The 19,378-nt window shown below is 38.6% G+C and overlaps 1 protein-coding gene across 4 annotated transcripts; it reads left to right on the forward strand.

Moving 5' to 3' along the window:
* atp6v0a1a (ATPase H+ transporting V0 subunit a1a) lies at positions 1 to 19,003 on the forward strand. Of its 4 annotated transcripts, XM_057345862.1 has the most exons (23): positions 1 to 123; positions 2,033 to 2,189; positions 2,373 to 2,451; positions 2,610 to 2,707; positions 2,810 to 2,938; positions 3,136 to 3,222; positions 4,028 to 4,110; positions 5,606 to 5,732; positions 5,891 to 5,973; positions 6,127 to 6,220; positions 8,655 to 8,867; positions 12,460 to 12,610; positions 12,836 to 12,975; positions 13,138 to 13,301; positions 13,466 to 13,556; positions 13,643 to 13,761; positions 13,848 to 14,064; positions 14,166 to 14,273; positions 14,402 to 14,509; positions 16,783 to 16,800; positions 17,213 to 17,330; positions 17,467 to 17,638; positions 18,024 to 19,003. In XM_057345862.1, the coding sequence occupies exons 2-23, from the start codon at positions 2,073 to 2,075 to the stop codon at positions 18,115 to 18,117; spliced, it is 2,610 nt and encodes an 869-aa protein (XP_057201845.1). In that variant the 5' UTR covers positions 1 to 123; positions 2,033 to 2,072; the 3' UTR covers positions 18,118 to 19,003. The 4 variants fall into 4 exon arrangements, with proteins under 4 accessions (XP_057201845.1, XP_057201846.1, XP_057201848.1 ...); XM_057345863.1 differs by lacking the exon at positions 16,783 to 16,800; XM_057345865.1 differs by lacking the exon at positions 3,136 to 3,222.
* The last annotated feature ends 375 nt before the right edge of the window (positions 19,004 to 19,378 follow it).

Consider the following 19,378-nt stretch of genomic DNA (forward strand, 5'->3'; position numbering starts at 1 on the left):
GGTAACCACGATCACGTGACCAGGTTGGGCCGTTCATGACGTCGTGTTCGTTCTGGTCAGCTGATGCTCGCGACGCAGTGGATTTAGAGACTAGAGGACTTCACTTTTATCAGTTTCTGCGCTGTAAGTTATATTGTTTTTTTTCTAAAGTTGCTTCAGCTTTCTTCCATCATATAAGGAAGAAAGCTTTTAGGAGTCAAAAAGCGCATTTTCTATCAGTTTTGGGATGTGTCGTTGAGTGGCGTAATCCACTGAGGTAACAACCTGTCGGTGTTCTTAGCATTAGCTATTAAAGTCGTTGATGGGACGGCTAAGCCAAAATATTTTGCTTTCATACAACAGAAGTTGTGAATCTGAACTTTTAAACAGGATACGTCGTCTTTTTAATGTGAAGTGAACGTTGTGCCATTTTGCTATGCTATTTGCTATTTTGTTACTTGTTGACAGCTAAACTTGAGTTGACAGCTAACGTTACACTTGCTAATAAGATCGTATTTGTGTTTACCCCTCTGGCCTAAATGGGGAGTTATTTTGCGTTGAGTTGTTTTGTTTATTATAAAAGTTTGAATTAGAGATGAGAAATTTTTGATCGCTCGCAGGTTTGCAAGGTAACGTAGCTAACGTAATAGACTATTCTGTTGTAATGGGTTGTATATTTATAGCTTCACCACGGAGTTGCCTTTGTTTTTTTGCAGATGAAGCCTATCCATATTCTGTTGTGTTATTTTGCTCTGGCTCCTTTAGTTTTATTGGTTGATGACTATTAGATCAACTCAAATGCGTTGCGTGTCATAAAACGTATCTAGGGCATAGATTCACTGTAATATTACCTAATGGTGCTGATGATGCGGTGGCTGTAATGAGAATGGAAAAGGCTGGACGCACACAGAGTAATGAAATAGTATCTTGCTGCATTATTTAGCACGTGTGGAATTACCCATTGAACCACATTGCTAGCTATAGACCACTAGAAAAGAAGAAAGTATCAGTTTGCTTCTGCGTTGGTGACACTTGGTACAAAGAGTCACATGGTGCATCTTAATCCATAATCCAGTCTTTGCACTCTGAGTCCATTGTACACTCGTTTGTAATGAACCGTAAACTTCTTTTACACAGCGAGACCTTTAAAAGAATGTGCTACAGCAGTGCAGTTAACTCTTTTAATAGAGCCAGATGCATTTTTAAGGGGAAATGCAGAGTTGAGATTTACATTCATGCAGTTGTACTGCTATGTCCAGGTCATTTTGTGTGAATGCTGAATACTTCTGTGTGTTCTGAGATGGCAACCTCTTCTTCCCATAGCTGTTAGGGCATCACATGCTAAGAGAGTGATGAAACATCACTGAAGCGTAAAATTCCACGTGTGCCCTTATGAGCACGAGATAGTGGACTTTTTCATAAGGCTTTTTTAATAGATTGCCTTGTTGTTTCTGAGAAGTCAATAGGTCATGTGTCTATTATTGCTGAAAATGCATGATGCTATAGGGATGAATTTGAGGAGATGATTTTGCCTCCGCAAAGAATCTGTAACTGTGGAATAGTTTTAAATTCATATATTAAAATGAATATACAATCGAATATTAATATGAACTATTATTAACATAAATTAAATAGTAAACAAATAGTTATATTACAACAAAAACAGATCGGAAGTTAACTTCGGTCCAGCGCGTACGTCTGATGAAACTTTATCTAAGTTCTGCTGTTACTTCTAGCATCATCTCTCAATGTTAAATTGTTAATTCAAGATAAAAATTTGTTTGTGCTCTAAGATGCTTCTGCAAAGTTAGGAAATTGTTTTATTAGACTAACTAATGAGAGAAGATGTAGAAACTGTCTCTGTGTAAATAGTTTTTGTTTGGTATGTCAGGGCCCTCTTGTTGTGTGGTTCTCCTTTTTGTGAAAGCAGAAAAGACTTGTGTGACCTAAGCACAATATCTGCTATATAGGAGTTTTTTTCTGTTGTGTTTATGTTTATTATTAGACTTGTGTTTGATTGTTTTTGATTTTATTGATCTCTCTCTTCCCCCAGATATTCTCCCCTTAGTGCATTGGAAAGAAAGCAGTGCATTATGGGGGAGCTGTTTCGCAGTGAGGAGATGACCCTGGCCCAGCTCTTCCTACAATCAGAGTCAGCCTACTGCTGTGTCAGTGAGCTGGGGGAGATCGGCATGGTGCAGTTCAGAGACGTATGTACTTTTGTGTTGAATTTAAAAAGATTAGACTGTTTTTTCACCCTGTGAAACTCACTTCTGGTTTGCGCATCTTGGGTGTGAATGTGGTTGGGGTTTTTTTTTACCAGAGCATGTAAACTAAGCAGTTTATCAGCAAAAGTGGCTCTATGTCCTTTTTCCTCTTTCTTTGAATTACAGTTGAACCCAGATGTCAACGTTTTTCAGAGGAAGTTTGTAAATGAAGTCCGTCGTTGTGAGGAAATGGACCGCAAACTGAGTGAGTTGTTTTGTCAGTATTGCTGGGTTACAAAACATAGCCGCTAAGCGAAAGACAACACAACATCGTGTGTTTTGGTTCAATCCAATTGAGATCATCACTTTTTCTTCACTGTTTCTGCCCCTTTTGTATCTCACTTGTTTGTCTTTTTTATTAAGGGTTTGTTGAGAAGGAGATTAGAAAGGCTAACATAACTGTTGTAGACACAGGGGAGAACCCAGAGGTCCCTTTTCCTCGAGACATGATTGACTTAGAGGTACAAAAAAACAACTCTTTACGAAGTTCTTTATTATTGCCTTTCTTATTTATGTGTTGTACTTCCTATTTATTGTTATTCTACTTGGCATTTCTTGTATAGGCCACTTTTGAAAAGCTGGAGAATGAGTTGAAGGAGATCAACACCAACCAGGAAGCCCTGAAGAAGAACTTCCTGGAGTTGACGGAGCTCAAGCACATCCTCAGGCGAACACAGCAGTTTTTCGATGAGGTTTGTGATCTCTTCAAAACGGGTTTCCTCCTTTTCTTGTGGTGTTATTCAGAAACAAATACTATAATGTGGTATTCATTTAAATTCACATTATGATCAACACCAGTCAGTGACCAAACAAAGCCAAAAGAGGCACCAAAACGTGTTTTTCCACCATGTTTGCAATGATGTGACAAAGACAGATGCATGTCTAACAGATTGAAAGGCCATTCTCTGAATTCCTCGTCACATCCCAGCCACTGATGGTGATGTCAAACTGCCCTTCCCAAGACCAGTTCAGCAAGGTGTTGACACGTTACTCGTAAACGTAAAAAACAACCCTTTGTGTTTGTGACAATTAGTCCCTATCAGGGTGTTTCTTCTCTATCAACCTGTGGGAGATCTTTGGCCGTGTATTTCTGTGCTTTCTGACACTAATCTGGACTTTAACGTAATATTGTTATTTTTGTATTGTAATGTCATAAAAGATCATTTGATTTGAGCGTCAGCGGTTAAGCTGTTTACTGTCTTTTAATCATTCACCTTACACTTACACAAGATCGGGATGTCACAGAGACTGGTGGTGGGTGACCGATTGGTTTGTGGTGTGAGGTTTCTTTGAGTTAGTGGTTGAAGATCTGGGTCAGTTATGTAAACAACTGTAGGTTGAAACTCCAGGATAGACTCATGAGTTATCTTTGAGTAAAGGCAGTTTATTCCTTGTAATAAGTGTTCATGCACATTTTCTAAATTGGTGATGTATTAGCTTGTATTTAATTTTATAATGCTTGCTCTGTTAAGAAATTAAACTTTTGCCCTTTAGGCATGCTGTGAACAAAAACATAAGGTAGTTATTTAGTAATTACACCATCTGTGCTAAATTTATATACCCATAACATATTTAGCCATAACATAATCTGCCCTTTATCCTATTGTTGGTCAAGGGCTGTGTTAGACTTGTTGTTTATCTTCTAAAGAATATAAGTCTGAAATTAAATTATAAACTCTAGGCTTTAAACCACTAACACTCATATTGCTCTTTTTAAATGATATCTAAAATCAGAGAAGAATAAGAATATTGAAAAGCTTAATTTCTTCCCGTTCTGTCAGATGGAAGATCCTTCACTTTTGGAAGAATCATCAACCTTAATAGACACAAATGAGGTTGGACGCGCTGCTCCTCTCAGGCTTGGGTCAGTACTTTCTCTGTGTCTTTGACATGATATATTTCAGGTTAAAATTGTATAAATGTTAGTCATGTGTTCATCTGAAAGGTAGCTTTGTTTGCAGTTTATACTAGTAAGACATACAGACTTAACAGATTTTGTTACGTAACTGCCGCTAATGTTGATGGTGTCATTGATCTGTTACTACTGGAATGTGTTCGATACTATATTAAACAAATCCAGCGTTTATTCAGTTTAAAGTACTGTAAACAGAACACAGTTAATATGAAATGAGGAATAGGGCTGTGACGGTGGCAGTTTTTTACCACCGCGGTGGTAATAGACAAATCGACCGCGGTGGTGGGGTGGTTGAGAAATATATATATATAATATTTATATTATTATATTTGCATGTAGCAACCACATGACGAGTGGAAGAGAAATATAGACCTTATTTAAATACTTGAAATTGTTAAATAATTGAAATATGATATCTGAAATAAATGAGGATGAAACATCCGTCAATGTTTAACGCGCAAATCCATCAGTGTAATGGTACACTACAGCATATAAAACATTTAAATAAACATCAGTAAATAATGAAAACTTAAATGATATAAGAAAGCTAAATACTAAATAAAAAAGCTCTTGTTGCAGTTACTTCAGTCAGTGGCGTATTAACCCTTACAGTCCTTAACAATTCCATTTGAAACAAACTGTTTAAACCTACATTGGCTTTCCTATTCAGATTGCCATAAAAACTTTACGTTTTCCGACTCGTTGATGTGAAACTTACTTGTTGACATTGTCCAGATTAAAATGTGTTCAGCTGCACTAAATGCGCGTTCAGAAGATGTGCACAGGAGCGCAAATGAAGAGATGTCTCTCCGCAACCGCGGCAAAACCTGCGCGCGCTCCGACACTAAGCAAGCGGGTCATAGCCAGTTTTGATTTTACGTATCTGTTCATTTCACAACAAGATCCATTGCAAAACCTGCAGAATAACCTGGGTTTTGCCGTGCAGGCCTGCGCTCGAACGCACCAACGGAAACATATGCCAATAATTTCTGTTAATGTAAAATCTTTTAAATAAAACCATCCACAACTGAAAGGCTACAACTAGCAATCGTTATCGCAACTCTCATATTTATTACACCTATATTTGTCAGAGTGACGTGCACTACCGCCAGTGGCAGTTCGCCACCGTCATGGCACTTTACCATCGCGGTGGTGCGGTTGTTACGGCAACCGTCACAGCCCGAATGAGGAATTCATATAGTAATGTCATGCTTACTTGATATAACCTTCACATGTGGTATGGCGGTGGATGAGCAGATTCCTACACGCAGTATTTAGAGCTCTGATAACTCCTAAAGTAATTTTAATAAAGTAAATTCATCATTTTCACAATAAGGGTGAATTTTAAAACAGTAGAAGCTTTAGTAATCCTTATATTAGATGCATTTCTTTGAAGTGTGATGCTAATATACACATTGACTTTTACCTTTGACACTGGTTGCAGTTTTGTTGCGGGTGTGATAGGCAGAGAAAGGATTCCCACCTTCGAGAGGATGCTGTGGAGAGTTTGCCGTGGCAACGTGTTCCTACGGCAGGCAGACATTGAAGACTCACTTGAGGACCCCACCACAGTAAGTGCCCTTGTTTTGCACAGTGAAGGTTAAATAAGATCATGCATTTTCTGTATTTTCTAAACGTTTGTAAAATTCTAGGTAAAATGTCAGCTCATGTCGCATCATTTTCTTTTTAAAACTGCAAATTGAATGAATTTATTTTCAATTTTTCTTAGGGCGACCATGTGCACAAGTCTGTGTTCATCATTTTCTTCCAGGGTGACCAGCTGAAGAATAGAGTGAAGAAGATTTGTGAAGGGTATGAGCACTTCACTGCCAATCATAGCAGACAATTGTCACAGTGACATTGGTTGTGGTTGCTAAATGTTTGCCTTTTGAAGTCATACATTCATTTTATTTAGTGGTCGATATGAGCCGGCAGACTTTAACTTACAGTGCTGATCTTTGTTAGGTTTCGGGCTTCTCTGTACCCCTGTCCCGAGACCCCTCAAGAGAGAAAGGAAATGGCAGCTGGAGTGAATTCTCGAATTGATGATCTCCAAATGGTAAGAGATGCAAACACAGAAGTCTCAAACTCTCAGGCCCCATAAAAAAAAAACGTTTCATTTGTCCTTGTTGTGTGGACAGAGTGAAGGTGGATTAGTGTGAAATGTTATTGATGATGAGTGCACACTTGACTTAGTGCTGTTATCAGATTGTCGTCTCTGTGTGTCCTTCTCTGAGTGTATGTGTGTGTGTGTGACTGTTGTCTCTCTTTTGTTTGTCCCTGTGTGGTAGGTGAACAGATAATGGGCCCAAATGTAAACATATAATGGGATACTGCTATCAAAAAAGCCCCACAAATTTGAAGAAGAAAGCCAGCAAACTAAAAACCACATATTGGCGTGGAAGTGATTTGACTGAATTTGATTTGACAGTACATAAATTGATGTTATTTACTTTGTAAACTTCAGCCGAGTGAGCATAATGTAATTACAGGCAATGAAAGTGATCAAGATCCCAGTGCTTTAATGAACAAATTAGATTAGACTTTCAGTCGAACAACTGCTGTGTGTGTTTCTGCATCTATCTGTCTATATCTAAGTTCATATCTACCTGCAGATACTATGTCAAGGCATAGTCACTCTTTGTCATTTTATAAAGTGGAGGGAATCTCCTTCAGTGAGTCAGAGATATTAGGGGCTACGAGTGGGCATTACGAGTGACCGCCGGATGGTGTTACAGCTCTGGGTCTTTGAGAGAATCTCTCGCGGTGCCTTATTTGGTAAGGAAAACTGGATGAGTTTGTCCTCACACACATTTACATAGTGACCATACCTGCCCACCCACCCAGATGCCCATTCACCCACACATTTTCACCACAAGGCGGGGCAGTTCTCACATTAGATGTGATCAGGCCTTCCTGCATGGTAATACAAGTGTCATGCCAAACAACGCCCTCCAGCCGTGACTATATTCACATTTATGTATACAGAGTCACAGGGGTATAAAAGTTGAATCGACATTGAACATTTTGGATGCAAAATCTAATTTAAACAGAAAGAATATTAAAAGTGTGTTAGCACAGAAATAGCGTAATGTAACAAAGTAAGTAAGTTTGTGATCTTGTAACTTCTTTCACAAGGTCAGATTTTGCTGAAACACAAGTATCATTCTCGAATCAAGGGAGGATAGCATGAATCACAGGTTGTGTACAAACTTGTATAGTCCATATTTTTATTATGATGATTTAATATAGTTTGTATTAAATTCGATTAATGCAAAATTGCTTTTATTTACACTAATAATCTCAGGCTTTTATTCCCTGGGGCTACCCATAAAATATGACAAAAACAGTCAACAGCACATGTAGCCAAGACAGTTTAGAAAGAAAATCCTATGAAGACGGTATTGTTTGTCATTTTATCACAACGCCCCGGTTTAGAGCAGTGTGAGACGCCTTTCAAGCAGAGGAGACTCACAGTTAATGTCTTCTCATTCTCTCACCCACCCTCCCGCAGTCATTGTGAGTGTTCCTCCCTGTGCATACCCACATTTTCAGGGAGTTTGTCCTTCGTGTTTGCTGCTACACTGGTTTACTCTGTCTCATCTCAGCGTGTGTCAAATCACACACGCTGTATTTCAAAACCTAGGACAGAAGCCACAGAAGGCTGCGTGCTAACCTGATACAGAGTTTGGCCATAGTTAGCTATACTATTTGGTTAAATAACTTTGAAATCAAGTACACAACACTCACTGGTTTTGTGACACAGACACGGATCCGTTTGCTCTCACTGTTTAACAAATGTAAATGAGAAGATCCAAACCCAGAGTGCTGACAGAGCACGGACAGCGCTTGCTTTTGAGTTCCATGTCACTGACTCACTTCAAGCTATTAGCGGTCCTGTTTGTCCCTGGGGTGTGATAAAAAATGGTCACTATGTGTGTGTTTTGTGTGTCTGTCCGTCAGTCATGAATTGTTAACGTCCCTGCGCTCCTTTTCTTACTCTGAAATGAATGCACTTTTAGTATTGTGCCTTCGTGCGCAAGAATGTGCTGTGTGTGAGACAGACTGAAGGCATTGTTGAGGATTACATCAATCCCGGATTGTGCAAGTCTGTCCGATTGCCTGCGTGAATGAGTCTGGGTGTTTCCAGCGTGGGTGAGTGTGGGTTTTGGATACTTGGATATTGAGGTTGGCAATGTATCTTGTCTAGCATGCCAACGTGATACTGGTGCCTTGAATGATTGAGAAATCCGCCTTACCTAAAAAAAGACCGGCTGTTTGAGTGTTTGGGATTGACAAGCGTATTAACTATAACAGGTGTGTCTGGATTTGTCCCGTTTATACAACAGCATGCAGATATATAGTTCCCTCTCCAGGTGTTATAAATCTGCTTGGTTGGATCACAGCGCTTCACGCCAACCTAAGTCGATTCTGATTTGATTTCCTTCCACTTCCTGTCGTAAGCATTCCATTTCCTGTGCTGTGTGTTTCAGGTCCTGAATCAAACGGAGGATCACAGGCAGCGAGTGCTGCAGGCAGCTGCTAAGACTTTGCGTGTGTGGTTCATCAAAGTGAGGAAGATGAAGGCCATTTATCACACGCTGAACCTCTGCAACATCGATGTCACGCAGAAATGTCTGATTGCTGAGATCTGGTGCCCTGTGTCAGATCTAGACTCCATTCAGTTTGCACTCCGACGGGGCACGGTGAGGACACCATTGTTAGTGTATCTATAAACCATCTGAGATCTCAATGTTTGCCCAGAAAACACAAAAGGGACACAGCACTATTTCACGTTGTGTTTAAAAGCTACATTATGGTTGATGTAAGGTCACTTTTCGGGTAATGTATTTGGAGTTCACATGGGGGGCTGTGTTCAGTTTATATTAGGTTCATTTTGGTACCTCCACACTAATTCCAGCCGTGCATGTGTTGTCTGTAAGGAGTGGCCTCTTTGTTCTTATCATCACATACAGTGAGTCGCATTTTGTGAACATGACTTGAGCTCCCATTATCTCGTGACACACACATACAGTACACATGCACACAGGGGACTGAGTGTTAGGACGGAATGCCCAGATGCTTTTACATTGAGTCATGAGAGCTGTCAGATGAAAGTTTACATTTCCCTGTGGTCAAGAGCAGCTGAAACATTACCCTCCTCTCAGAGCGCCACAGATTGACTCTGTCCATCACTTCTGCTGTGCCCTGATGGAGAAATGGATGAAAAGATCGACAAGATATGGTCCAACTAGTGTCCATCTTGTCTTTCATATTTTTTATGGGATCTAAATGAAACTGAAGTCTTTTTCATATTTAACGCAGTAAGAATAATTTCTTCAGCAGTGGATTTTAAATTCTCATTGTTCACAGCAGAATGTGTCCATGTTAGAGATGCTTCTGGTCTTTCTCGCACCTTACACGATGAAGGCAGAGTTAGTGTGTAATACCTGCAGTTCATTACGTGAGAGGTAGTAGTATAGAGGTCAGAGGTCATTAGAATGTTAACCCTGTAATAACCACAGTTTAAGAGGATTAGATTGCACACATTCACCTTCTGTTCCTATGTGTCTGTCTCTGTCTGTCTTTAAAATATAAAGGTTAAATATAGTTAATACAGTACTCATTATAGATTCTTGCAGCCTGTTGGAAATCATCTTATAACCCTTGTAAAGTATCGTTCAGTAGATTTCTTCTGTACAAACAGTAACTCAGATTCTTGTGTGTAGCATTTAAAAGGCCATGTGGGCGGTGCGCTGAAATGTAAGGGATTGTATTTGCGTGCTGGTCCTTACACGTGGTATTCTTCCTCGTGCCTTCTTTAACTAGAAGCTATTAATACCAGCTGTCTTAACTCCACTCAACTCAGTGAGTGTAAAAAAATGTAGCCATTTTAAATAAAGACAAATAAAATCAAGATAAGTTTAAAATAGGGGTGTAACGATACTTCGTATTACGATATTTCGCGATGCAAAAATGTTACGATGCGCATCGTAGAGAGATGGGGATATTTTACGATATGTTTAATTCTATTTGTTCAGCGGTCAAGATGCTACCTACTCTGCGTCAGCGCGTCACGTGTGCTTATCTCACATATGCGGTAGAGAGAGAAGTCTCTGTGAGAAGGGGAAGCACAAGACACAATCTGTGTCTCCAATGGTTTATAAAGCGTCATATTTTCCTTCACAAGCGACGTTAAAACTCAGCAAACTTGAAGCGTGACGGCAGGCGAGTCACCCCGAAACTCATTACAAAGGCAGCACAAACGTTTTTAAATGCCAATGTTAGTTTATCCGCTAACGTGAGCTGCTGCATAACGTATATGCAACATAAAGCAACAACAAAAAACCAGCGCTGTTCCGATCAGAGAAGCGATGAAGTGAGTCGTACTGTATATTAAAAGATCGAATGACATGTTAAAAAACAAGTATGTGATCTGCATGATTGAAGAAATGTAATACAGTTTATGTAATATGTCTTTTTGAAAGATTTTTCTCATTCATTACTGTCTCAAGCAAAGACAGCGCAGCTTCAAAGAGACACGAGCCAATAGCGCTTGAGCTCTGTCAGAGCATTTCGTTGGTTTCAAGTTTGTTTTATTTCTAAAGCACATTTAAAAACAGCAACCAGGCTGACCAAAGTGCTGAACAGTATGGACAATAATATAAAATATATATATATATATATATATATATATGAAACCCTAAAACCATGACATTCAAACGCAACAACTCATCACAATAAAACAAAACAGACAATGCATACAAGAGCAAAATTCATACTAAATCAAATGCCAAGTCGAAATAGTACGCCTTTAAAGAAGATTTAAAAGCGTGGACAGACTGTGCTGATCTGATATACGCAGGGAGGCCATTCCAGAGCCGGGGGCCAGCAATAGCAAATGCTCTTTCCCCCCTTTGCTTAAGCCGTGCTCGCGGGGTGGATAGAAGACCCTGAGCCCCAGACCTCAGAGATCGTGTTGGAATATAGGGATGGAGAAGCTCGGACAAATAACTCTGTGCCAGGTTGTGTAGTGCTTTAAAAACTCAATCTAAAATGGATAGGCAGCCAATGCAGTGATTTTAAGATTGGAGTCACATGGTCTGACTTTCGTTTCCCTGCAATAAATTTTGCAGCCGCATTTTGCACCAATTGAAGGCGATGGATAGAAGATTTGGATGCACCAATGTAAAGGGAGTTGCAATAATCCAGTCGGGATGTAATCAGTGCATGAACGGCAGTCTCAAGAGATTTAGTAGATAGAATAGGTTTAATCTTAGAAAGAAGACGCAATTGAAAAAAGCAATCGCTGATCACTGCGTTAATTTGCCTGTCAAGGTTAAGGCTATGATCCCAAAAAACACCTAAGTTCTTGATGCATTGTAGAGAAAACGGAGCTAAATAGTCCAGATCAATATTGTTGCCTCCACGATTTCCAGGCGGACCAGAGACTATAACCTCAGTTTTGGATTCATTTAAAAATAAAAAATTTGGGGAAAACCAAATTTTTACCTCATCCAAACAATCAAAAAGGGAGTTCCGTGTATCAGGATCATTGCGTTTTATGGGTAGATAAATTTGCGTATCATCCGCATAACAATGAAATGATATTGGTCAACATTGGTTGAATGTACTGAATGAACACTCCCTTCACTGAACGAACGAGTCAATTGAGTCAAAATGAGACTGAATGAACTGCTACATGTCGTTCATGGTCTAATATTCTCTATGTTACAACAATGTATATCCAGTAGTTACTCAACTTTTCTGAAAAATAAAGGTAATGACCTGGTTTCATTTAATTCCAAGGTAAAGTAAATTATGTCGAAACAGTTCAATCTTTGTATGGAACATTTAATTACACCAATTAAATGAGTTAATCCAGATAGATTTTAGTAGACTAATATAATGTAGATTTCGACGACTAAAAATAGACTAAAACTATAATAAATTGGGATGACTAAAACTAAATTGCATTTAATCAAAAGACTATGACTAAAACTAAATCAAAATTTACTGTCAAAATTGACACTGATCTTAATTCTAATTTCAGTTAAGCCTTAAAATATTAAAATTCTTTATTAAGTTGTATGTGCAACAAAATAAGTTACTGAAATTGTTAATATTTTGAAAATAAATGTTATTTGAAATTATCGAGATGTGTATCGTATCGTATCGTGAACCCAGCATCGAGATATGTACCAAATCGTGAGCTGAGTGTATCGTTACACCCCTAGTTTAAAACAATTTAATCTAGAGCGCTAATTTTCATGCATGGCAAATTCCACTCTTATACAGGAAAGAAGCGGATCCACTGTTCCTTCCATCCTAAACAGAATGCAGACCAAACAGACGCCACCCACCTTCAACAAAACCAACAAGTTCACCTCTGGCTTTCAAAGCATCGTTGATGCCTATGGCATTAGCAACTACCGCGAGATCAACCCAGGTAACCCCGACATCTACACTTTGAACATCCCAAGACTTGCACAAATGAGCTATTGATAGATACATACATACATCATGTAAAGGGAGCAATATGTTGCATCACGGCACCCCAATATGTTGCATCACGGGATCCCCTATAGCTCGTTTTAGTTATTTCAGAACTCATTAGGAAACAGACAAACCAACAAAACAAGATCAGTTCCTCATTCTCCATTTTTGTGTTCAGCTCCATACACCATCATCACCTTCCCCTTCCTGTTTGCGGTCATGTTTGGTGATTTGGGCCACGGTGTCCTCATGACCTGCGCTGCACTCTATCTAGTACTACGAGAGAGCCGGTTAATCGCCCAGAAAAATGAAAACGAGGTATACATTGGTTCACCCATTCATTTATTCATCCGCCCATCAGTTTCATTGTTGTTTCACTAGTTAATATAATTAGATCATTAAGAAGTATAATCCAAAAACATTAAACCATGCTATTGTCCATTCATTTATGAAGCAATTACACATTTGTTGTCTTTGTAGATGTTTCAAATGGTGTTTGCTGGCCGGTACATTATTCTCCTGATGGGAGTGTTTTCTGTGTATACTGGAATCATCTACAATGACTGTTTCTCCAAATCTCTCAATGTCTTCGGCTCTGGCTGGAGCGTGAGACCCATGTTTGGAGAAAAAGGAGCCAACTGGACGTGAGTTGTTGTTCATTTGAACCCATTCATTTGATGTAAGAGCCAGATCTTGTTTATTTTGAGGTCTTTTCATAATCATCTGCTCATTTGAGTTTAAAGGATATTACTTCCATCATTCAGATCACATTACTCTTTACAAGCATGTTTATTCTTTTATCTTCCAGGTTTAAGACTTTAGAGGAAAACAGGATGCTACAGTTAGACCCTGCTGTGCCAGGAGTGTTTGGTGGACCCTATCCCATCGGCATTGACCCAGTAAGCGCCTACAAGAAAATTCTTCTAAACGACTTCAATCCTTTAATATTTAAATGGAAACCGATAAAAATGTTCTCACCTCACAGATCTGGAACATTGCCAGCAATAAGCTGACGTTTCTAAACTCCTTCAAGATGAAGATGTCCATCATTCTGGGAGTCATCCATATGCTTTTTGGAGTTACTCTCAGCCTCTTCAATCACATGTACGCAGCCGTCCATTCTCCTCAATATGTTGTTTTATATGTGCCGTCTATATTCAAATGCTTATGTCTGTTTGTGTGGGGTGAAGGTATTTTAAGAAGCCTCTGAACATCTACCTGGGCTTTATTCCTGAGATCGTCTTCATGAGCAGTCTGTTTGGATACCTGATGTTGCTCGTGTTCTACAAGTGGACGGCATACGATGCCAGGAGCTCAAAAGACGCCCCCAGTCTTCTTATAGCCTTTATCAACATGTTCCTTTTCAACTACAACGATCCCACCAACAAACCTTTATACAGGGGACAGGTAGACACGGAGACTGTGATGTCATCAATACTTTAACAGGTCTTGCAAGCGAGGTTATGCACAAAACAAATGAAATTTTGTTTCTCTCTCTGTTACACTAGATGGCGATTCAGTGTCTGTTAGTTGTCATAGCTCTCGCCTGTGTGCCGTGCATGCTTATAGTAAAGACCCTAGTTATGCGCAGGCAACACCTCTGGAGGAGACACCTGGTAAGAACTTGTCTTCAACGCTCGGAGTAGCGTTTTTTTATTAGCTCTCAAAAGATGTTGTATTCTTGTATGGCGGCTTAGCTAAAACGTTTTAACAGTGGCTTACCTATATGACTGCTTCCTCACAGGGAACACAGAATTTTGGGGGAATTCGTGTGGGTAACGGCCCCACAGAGGATGAAGCTGGGATCATACAACATGACCAGCTTGCCCAGAATGTAGAAGAAGAGCCTGAGGTGAGGGGACTTCCTGTTTGTCTCTCTCTATCATCACATGTATTCAGTACCGTATGGGTGGTGCATGTGTTTTCAGTATTGGCTCTGAGCTCGAGCTTTTCAGAACTGTGAAATTAAAGAAGTTAGGGTTAGGGTTAGTGATGATGATACCTAATTAAATGCATTGGCTATTGTGTACTTTAAACATGATTGTTGGGTTCCAAGGCTTTTATAGTTCCTGTTTTAATAACCATGTTATTTAAAACTTAAATATCATAGTTCATATTCAGTTATTCTATAATTTGAATTACACATTTTTGTTGCATTTGTCGAAGTCGTGGCATTACATTATGCAGTCTCACATTAGTCTGTTGCACATGAGAATAACACACTCATTTATGACAATAACTGAAGTGGATTTCTTTAGAATGCTTTATGAGCCACCATCCTGTTACCACCCACACGGTGTCGAGCTCCACCAGGGCACCAAAAACAGCCGCAGTTGGCAGTGGGGTCAGCAGTCTGCAGCGGGCATTCCTTTCTGTGACTCACTGCATCTGTGATCTGCATACCAGATCTGATTTAAACTGGGTCAGCCCCTTTAAAAAGAGCTACAGTATCTTTCCCCCCACCACTGTATCCCACAGCAACCAGTGTCAAAACACTAAACAAACTCCCACCCTGAGATGGTCTTCTCTTGAAATATCTTCCCTTTTTAATATATATTGAGATCTATAATAATGCATGTATTACATTTTTTGCGGTGTTTTGAGGTTCAAGGGCAAGAGTCCTCGTCAAAGGCCAAAATCCTCGTTACTTTAAACCAGTGGTTCTCAAACTTTTTCGTTGTAAGGCCCCCTTTGTGTACAGTGCATTGCTTTGCGGACCCCAAATAAAGATTTATAATCTTAAACTTAGAATTTTATTTAAACCATAAACATATTCAGTTATAGTTAACACTTCACAATAAGGTGGTATTTGTTAAAAATTAGTTAATGCATTAGCTAACATGAACTAACAATGAACGATACTTCTACAGCATTTATTAATAATAATTCATGTTAATTTCAGCATTTACTAATACATTATTCAAATCAAACGTTGTCACTGTTAACATTAGTTAATGCATCTTGAACTAACATGAATAACTTAGCTAATGTTTGCTAAGTATTTACTAATGTTGACTAAAAGCACCTTGTTGTAAAGTGTTACCCAGTTATACAATACTAGAACATCAATTATTTTGGTTGGTGGTCTTATTTCTCTATGTTTGATTGCCTAAAATTTATGATCAATTTCTAAATTTCATAAAATGCCACAAAATCTGTGCCCCCCCGATCCATCTTGGGGCCCCCAGTTTGTGGCTAAAATAATTCACGGTAGTGATATTACCACACTATCTATTTATTGGTTTGTTTTATGGACAAATAACGCTATCAAAAGCCATTTGTTTATTGTGTGGTTTATCCTTTTTGGTAAACAAATCGCACCTAAAATTCAAGCGTAAGGATTAGAGAGCGAGTTCGTGGCTATAAAGTGGGGCTGAATTATTCACAATATTATTATATGTGTAGTATTAACATGATTTTGATCATGATTTATACTCGTATTTTTTTATAGCACGGTTATTGTCAATACCGATATGTTGTGACACCCCAATGGTGATATTCTGTTTATTGGTTTGGATAGTCATTTAAACCTGTAATTCGACTCAACTCAACTTTTATTTATATTACGCTTTTTACAATTTTCATCATTACAAAGCAGCTGTACATGAAAACCTGTTAACTATAACATGCACACACTGACACACACACACACACACAGAGAGAGAGAGAGAGAGAGACAGAAGATAAGAGAAGAGAAACACAGGTAATATATTATGCAGCAGACTATCAATTCCTAATAATTCACGCAAAATGTTACATTTAAAATAATATTAACATATTAACGAGGAACCCAAAACTCCAACTAGGCTAAATAAACCACAAAAAATGTAAAAATATTGAAATGTGCTTTCTTCCTTTAAAACATTTTAAACTTGATTTAATCTTTGTTTTTAAATCTAATGCAGTGATGTTCATATACAGTATTTCTAAGTGTTCGAACTGTTTGGGTCGCTGCATATTTCAGTGATGTCACAGTTAGCGATTTGGTTATCCGATCTTTGTATTTCCTGTGAACTTCTCTGTTTTTTCCCCCTCACTATCTCCTAAACAGATTCTAACTCTTGTCAAACCTTTTTTAACCCTATATGTGTGTCTGTCTGCGCATGTGTCCGATTACCTTTCAAGCAATCTGAAGAGGAAGTGGTAAGAGCAGACCATCTTCTTGTTTTGTTTGGTGTCATTTTTCGAATGCGTGTGCGCGCCATTACCCTTGCTCTGCTGTTGTGCTTCTGTATGTATGTGTTAGCGTGTATGTGTGTTGGGTAGTCTCTTTTAGGGGGTGTTTGGTGAAGGTTCTCTTCTCTAAGAATCTTCCTAAGATTCTTTCATTTCCCCTTCTCGTAGCTGCCATCATTAAACGGAGACAATCCAATGAGCCATAAATGAGGCGTGATTCTGATACATTGCAGCAAATGATGCACTCTCTTGGTGATCAGGCTATGATTGTGTTCTTGGGCCACGATTCATGGCCGCTGATAATGCTGTGATCTGGGAGTGGGATTAGATCTGCTGTCTGATTACAGCCTGATTCTTTAGTCTCTTTCTCTCTTGTCAGTTTAATTTTGCAGATGAAGCGGTGCATCAGGCCATTCATACTATAGAATACTGCTTGGGCTGCATTTCAAACACAGCCTCTTATCTACGGCTCTGGGCACTGAGTCTGGCTCACGCCCGTGAGTAAAACACAAATACTGATTCCATCAAAACCTTGCATGTCTGTTCACTCAATATGCACTGTGCAGACATAAATTTGCACTGTAATATCTTTTAGTTTCTAAGATCTTTTTCAAATGTTTTGTTTTCCTGCAGAGCTGTCTGAGGTCTTGTGGTCTATGGTGATGCACATTGGCTTGGCCTCTAGGAATTTTAGTGGATTCATTGGCCTGTCATTCATCTTTGCCTTCTTTGCTACGCTGACAGTGTGTATTCTCTTGATCATGGAAGGACTGTCTGCCTTCTTGCACGCCCTCAGGTTGCACTGGTAAGTGCACACATGCCTTTTAAAACGTACCAAAATCATGGTTTGACTTTTCTTCATTTCTCAGGGAACGTGCAATTGATTTTGTATACCTTGAATACAGTTTTAAGGAAAAAACTTTGTCTGAGCAGTCTAAATTATTTTCTGTGGTGTTCAACCAAATAAACCACCGCCAATGTTTATATTGCATAGCTGACAATGACTGGAAATATTTTTTTTAATTACAAACATTGTGCATGTGAGCAATGACTTTTATAATTGATCGACTTGGCCACATTTGCATGACATGTTCAGTGTAATGAATACAGATTCTGTCTGCTTAACTCGGACAGAAATTTGTTGACATATGCTTTTAGCCCCTGACCTCATTCTCATTTAATGTTTGTAGGGTGGAGTTCCAGAATAAGTTCTACACTGGACAGGGCTTCAAGTTTATGCCCTTCACTTTCGACAGCATTCTGGAGGGCAAGTTTGAAGACTAAACCACACCCACTTTTTCCTCTCTTCCAGCTGCAACACCCCTAAACTAAGAGAGCCAATCGGAAATTAAAACCAGATTTGATCATTTCTGTGAACATTGTGATAAAAATCTACATTGGCTCTGCATTTCTCAGGTGTTCTACATCAGGATGTAAATGGAATAATTTACAGGTTAACTACATGTGAATGACTGAGCTAGAATTGCGTAACATGTTTATTTCATAACTTAATTACACGTGATTTCATAACTTAAGTTCGTGCACTTATATGTACTTTTCATATGCACACGTAGCAAATTACAGCATATATGTTTGTTTTGCTTACATTAATGAGGATGCAGATGTCTTCAATTCCTCATAAATTTGTACATCCCGAGTCTCTTTTTCCTAGTCCCTTAAATTATTAGTTATTTGTTTTTTTTATTTATCTTTTACCCTTTATTTGTTCCTTGAATACATCTATACAACACTTATTATGCAATGAGACTTTGTCCACTGAGCTCCTGTCATACAGAGATGATTATGTCATCAGTCATATCTGAATGAATATTCTAGATAATGCCATGAATAAACCGGATTTATCACACATCAGCAAATTTCACAAATCAACACTTACAAAATTAGTGTTGCCATGAGTTTTATTTAGGCTTTAATTGTTTTGCTGTTTTTCTTCATGTTAATCTGTTCGCTGCAGTGCTCAGTTTCATGTTTGTTTGGTTGTGTACATGCCCATGCACTGGCTCCTAAAGAAGATGTGTTGGTGTGCTAGATGTCAAATGCAGTCCAGTGAGTCTTTGATACATTTATTAGACCAAGTAGAAGCAGTCGGCGGAGCTAATTGTGATTTCTCTATTTTATTTGTCAATAAAGAGAAAGTGGTGGACCGGAACGGATGATTTTGTTTTTCTTATTTTTAAGTTAAAATAGCTGTCTTTCATATGTAATACAAATAGCTATTCTATATGTGTAATAGGAAACATTAATTAAATATAAATGGTAAAATACATTTTAAGATGAAAGTAATGTTTCTGATAATATATGAATGTAATTACAATGTTTTTCAGTGTTATTTTGTTGAATAAATGTCGCTTTATGTCAAATAGCTTCATCAGGGCAGAACTAGGTAAAAAAAATACCTCTGTGAAAATAAAGTACGTAAACATATAGGTTCTGCAAGGGTATAAACTCATGAGCGCACTCTACAGTGCGATACAGATATTACAGCTACAGTTATTTTCTTTATGTAAATACCAATAAAATAATA

The sequence above is a fragment of the Triplophysa rosa genome, linkage group LG11, assembly GCF_024868665.1.
Source record: "Triplophysa rosa linkage group LG11, Trosa_1v2, whole genome shotgun sequence".
NCBI classification, from domain to species: Eukaryota; Metazoa; Chordata; class Actinopteri; order Cypriniformes; family Nemacheilidae; genus Triplophysa; species Triplophysa rosa.